Source organism: Lycium ferocissimum, chromosome 9, assembly GCF_029784015.1.
Source record: "Lycium ferocissimum isolate CSIRO_LF1 chromosome 9, AGI_CSIRO_Lferr_CH_V1, whole genome shotgun sequence".
In the NCBI taxonomy this organism is placed as follows: Eukaryota; Viridiplantae; Streptophyta; class Magnoliopsida; order Solanales; family Solanaceae; genus Lycium; species Lycium ferocissimum.
The window spans coordinates 41,423,281-41,428,135 of NC_081350.1; the positions used below are offsets into that span (position 1 = coordinate 41,423,281).

The window sequence follows — 4,855 nt, forward strand, 5'->3', positions numbered from 1 at the left end:
GTGGGTGGTGAGTTGGGATGGGGGGGTGGGTGGTGAGGATGGGGTGGGGTGAGTGGTAGGTTGGGGTGGATGGTGGAGGGTGGGATATAATGGAGAAATGAAATACGTAACCACGGAAAAACCACCAAATCCGTGGTTACAAAAATTGGGACTTTTCATGGTTATACAACCATGGAATGAACCACGGGGTTACAACACCATACCACATAATTTTAAGAACAATGGAAACAAACATGATTTCATAGAAAACCATACATTAATGAACCACGGGAAACCACCATCCAAACAGCGGGTTAATTTTTCTAGAATAAGATCTTGTTCTTGCTTCTGTTGTGGCAATCAAAAAATTTGGTCCTCCTCACATTTTGCTTCTACTAATAGTGCTTGTGAAGTGACTTGAGTGTCCTTGAATCTGCACACTTTGGTGACATGACATGTTTGTTTGCAGTTTTCATGCACGTAACTCATCAGATCTCCACCAACAAAAGTTTTCTAAGTGTGTGTGTGTGTGTTTTTTTTTTTTTTTTTGGCAGTATCGGCAAGGAGGATTGCCAACTTTCCTTTTTGGTGTTTGCATAAAAAATATCGTCAATAACTTTATCTTGTCTGAAAACTCTTCATCGCTTTATGCTTGAAGAATACTTATTAATTTCTGCCACCAAATTTTCAAAATTGAATTGTATTTGTGTTCTGGTATGTACATGCATTACTAAAGAAAGAAAAGAGCAACTTACTTGGCCTTGGCTAAAACTATGAAACTTACTTGTCCTTGGAAGTTGGAGGTCATTTTCTATTAAAAGTATTTTGACAAATGTTTTACGATGTTTATTAATTGGTGAATGAGAAATATTTTTGAAAAAAAAAAAAACATACAGTAAAGGTTAATAGTAACATAAAACAGAGAGTTGACGAAACTCTTGAGTACTCAAGATTAATAATAACAGAAAACATTTTCCATGAAAAACATTTCTTTCGTACCAAACACACCCGAAGTGTTAGCTCAAGCAAGCAATGTGAAGTTAAAAATTCAAATAGTTGTAAAAAATGACTTTCGCCGTTAAGAAGTCATTGAAATAGGGTTAATCACACTTCTGATCATGTTATGTTAAATTTGTATTGTTACTTCATGTTTGACGGTAATTTGATTCTAAAAACAGTCCAGATATTACATACTTCCTACCGAACTAAAAACATACATTTGAATTGATTGAAGGTTAAATGTGTTTCGTTGGATATCAGAAGGAGGGACAAAAAATGTTATTTTCCCTAAAAATATTTTTCTCAAAAATGACTTTTGTTACGCCAAACACATTTGAGTAATAGAGTCCACTTGAATGTTCATAAATTGAGAACCCAAGGAAACAGTGCGAAGCTTATGTATTAAGGGGAATGGGCCTATCCTTCGACCCACAATTTACATGGACGACTTGATAGCTTTTCTTTGAAATTCTGTAATTGTATTTAAAAAATTACTAAATATATAGAAAAATTTTATTGTGAACTCAGTTATTATTATAATATTAATTTAAGGTCGTTGTAAGAACTCATAAACTTCAAATTCTGCATGAATCTGTGTCTGATTAATGTATATTACAATAGTTTTTAGGTGATGTTGTTAATTGCTATAGTACAAAATTAGTTCACCGACATTTGCACCTATACGTGTATGGTTTAAATCAATTGGCTATATATCGCAATTGCAGTTTTGCACAAAAGTCCTATCATATTAATTCATTAGTGACTCTTTTGATGTTATTTATATCTTTCTTCTTCTTTACTTCTCTCTGACCATACTTGTTTACTTTCTTGTCAGCAAAATTCTTCAAACAATTTAATAACTCAACTTACAAAAATGGTACATTCAAAGAAGTTCAGAGGTGTCAGGCAACGCCATTGGGGTTCTTGGGTTTCTGAAATTAGACATCCCTTGTTGTAAGTTCTTTCTACTATATACATAGTACTACATATATTCTTCATATATAATATCTCTCTACTAAAATCAGTCAATTTCCGTTGGAAATATTTCTGACGTGCTTTTCCAACGGATTTCTTGATGGAATGTGCGTCGAAAATTGACTGATTTCTAGTAGTGTCATGTGTCAATAAAAGAAAGTTTTACTATCCAAACTAGCAATTCTGACGTGGAATTTACAGGGTGGCGACAAAGCGCTAACATAGCGAGTGACTTGTCATAATTCTATGCTAGAATTTGATCATCCGGTCGTATTTGTATTTTATGAGCAAATATTCACTCACAACAATTATTTTAATGTGACAAAAAGTAGTTTTCTGAAGTGAAATTTGAGAAGTGGCAAACCGCTGATATATAGCGAATGACTTGTCATAGCTTTGTGTCGGGAATTTGTATTCCGGTCATCTGTATCTTCTGAACAAATATTCACTCATAACATACAGTTACTTTAATGTGATAAAAAGTAGGTAGTTTTCTGACATGAAATTTACATAATGTTTAATCATTGATATAGCGAGTGACATATCGTAACTCTATGTTAGAGTTTAATCCTCCGGTCATTTTTATTTTCTGAGCAAATATTATCATAACAGTTAATTAATGTGACAAAAAGTAGTTATATATCTGGCGTGGAATTTGCCGAGTGAGAAATGGTTGATATAGTAAGTGACTTATCATCACTATGCGTTAGTAATTTGACCTTCTGATCATTTGTATTCTCTAAGCAAATATTCACACATAATCCAGCTTACTTTAATAAGATAAAAAATAGTTTTCTGACTTTACTATTATAATGGATAAACTTCAATACTGATCAAACTTGAACTTAAACCAAAGTATGTTTTTTTTTCTATTATGATGCATGTGTGTTACAGGAAAAGAAGGGTATGGCTAGGCACATTTGATACAGCAGAAGAAGCAGCAAGAGCATATGATCAAGCAGCAATATTAATGAGTGGCCGCAATGCTAAAACCAATTTTCCAATCACCCAAGATTCAGATAAAGAGTTGAAGGCTAAAGATCAAGAAGCATCATCATCATCATCAATTCCATCACCAAAAGCTTTATCTGAAATACTCCATGCCAAGCTTCGAAAATGTAGCAAGGTGCCAATAATCCTCCTCCCCCACCCCTACTCCGTTCACTACTAGAAACAGTGTTTTTGCGATAGATTTAGTTGGAAATGTGCTTGTCGGGAACTTTTTCTGATCGCTTTTGGTTGGTAATCCGCTAGGAATGCGTTGCTGATATCTAAATGTGCTTGTCCAAAACTATTTTCAATCAATGGCTCTTTGTCGGAAATCCTAGATTTACAAATTTTTTCGAAAAAGTAATTTGTTTTATCTGATAATATGATCATATTTCAGACTTTTGGTAATCCGTTGGGAAGTTAGATTAGACGCCATTTTTTTCGCAATTACCAACTAAATTTTGAGTTAGTAGTGTTTCAAAAGTCTAAATTCGATTACGAATATTGTATATACCGTATGTTTAAAATTATTCAGGGTTTTTCTTGTAGTGTTTCCTTTTAGAATATTGTTGCATGTTTAAAAATCACTACTTTCCTTTAGTTTTGTTATTTTCTATATTTATTAACTCTTTAATGCTTATATCCCGCATGGCATCACTACTAGAAAATCGCTAGTGGAATTTAGCTCGTGCGCCGGTAACATTTTCGAGGAATTTTAGATCGAAAATCCCTTACTGATGCGCCAATTCCGCTGGGACATCCAGATATTTTCATACATATATTACTGCATCATAATTCATATAAAGATATTTCTAGTGAAATTAATGCCTTTCAATTCTTGTTTTTATCATATAGGTGCCATCACCATCTCTCACTTGTTTGAGGTTGGACATTGAAAGTTCCCACATAGGAGTGTGGCAAAAACGTGCTGGCCCTTCTTCTGATTCAAAATGGGTGATGACAGTGGAACTTCAGAAAGATAATAATGCCAAAAATGCTGTTGAAGGAGAACTAAACAATAATTCTTCTACTTCTACTTCCAAGAATTGTGGAGAAATTGTGGAAGGTATAAGTATTAGAAGTGAAATGGATGAAGAAGAAAGAGTTGCATTGCAAATGATAGAAGAATTGCTTCAAATAAATAGTCCTTAATTATATTGCCCTACATTGATGTTCAAGAAGATGAGGAGATTTACCAAAAACAAAACAAGAATTAGCGACGGACAATTTATGTTATTAAAGTACAACAAAAATCCGTTGTTGATCCTATTTAATGAAAAATTATGTTAGCTATAGACTATTTAACGAAGAATTTCGCTGCTAATTCCTGTTTTTTTATAGTAGGTCAACTTGATCAACTTACTAATCTAATGTTCGCTTATCATGCAATATGTGATGTTATACTATTAGTTTCTAAGAATTTGGGCTAGAAGTGCCTATTATGTAAGTATAGTAACAATCAATAAAGTTTGTTAGAGGTTCGATTCAAACACGATTAATTTTCCACATATATACGTCAGTATACTTACATCATTTATCTCGTGAATGATACTTAGCAAGAAAGCTCCAATACTGGCAATACAAATTGTGTAATTGCACATGATATTCCAACTTCATTTGATAACATTACACCCCACAATCATCAAGGTTTCCAAAAACTTTCAATATGTAATAGATGATCAATGGAAAAGGATGGCCAATTCAAGCAGTGATTAGTACTTTGGTAGGCAATGGTCCTGCAAAATATATATATATATATATATATATATATATATATATATATATATATATAAAAATAAGGGTTTTCGATAAAACTATTAGGTCTGTTTAACCCGTAGCCAGAACTTCAGTTCTGCCCCTATGCAATGACACATTATTTATAAGATTTAATTTGAAGGAAAATATTTTATTG

At 33.0% G+C, this 4,855-nt stretch overlaps 1 protein-coding gene across 1 annotated transcript; it reads left to right on the forward strand.

Moving 5' to 3' along the window:
- The first annotated feature begins 1,715 nt into the window (after positions 1–1,715).
- On the forward strand, positions 1,716–4,435 carry LOC132030842 (ethylene-responsive transcription factor WIN1-like). Its single transcript, XM_059420600.1, has 3 exons — positions 1,716–1,932; positions 2,848–3,079; positions 3,799–4,435. Exons 1-3 carry the CDS (start codon positions 1,853–1,855, stop codon positions 4,093–4,095), a joined length of 609 nt encoding a protein of 202 aa, XP_059276583.1. The 5' UTR covers positions 1,716–1,852; the 3' UTR covers positions 4,096–4,435.
- Positions 4,436–4,855: the final 420 nt, after the last annotated feature.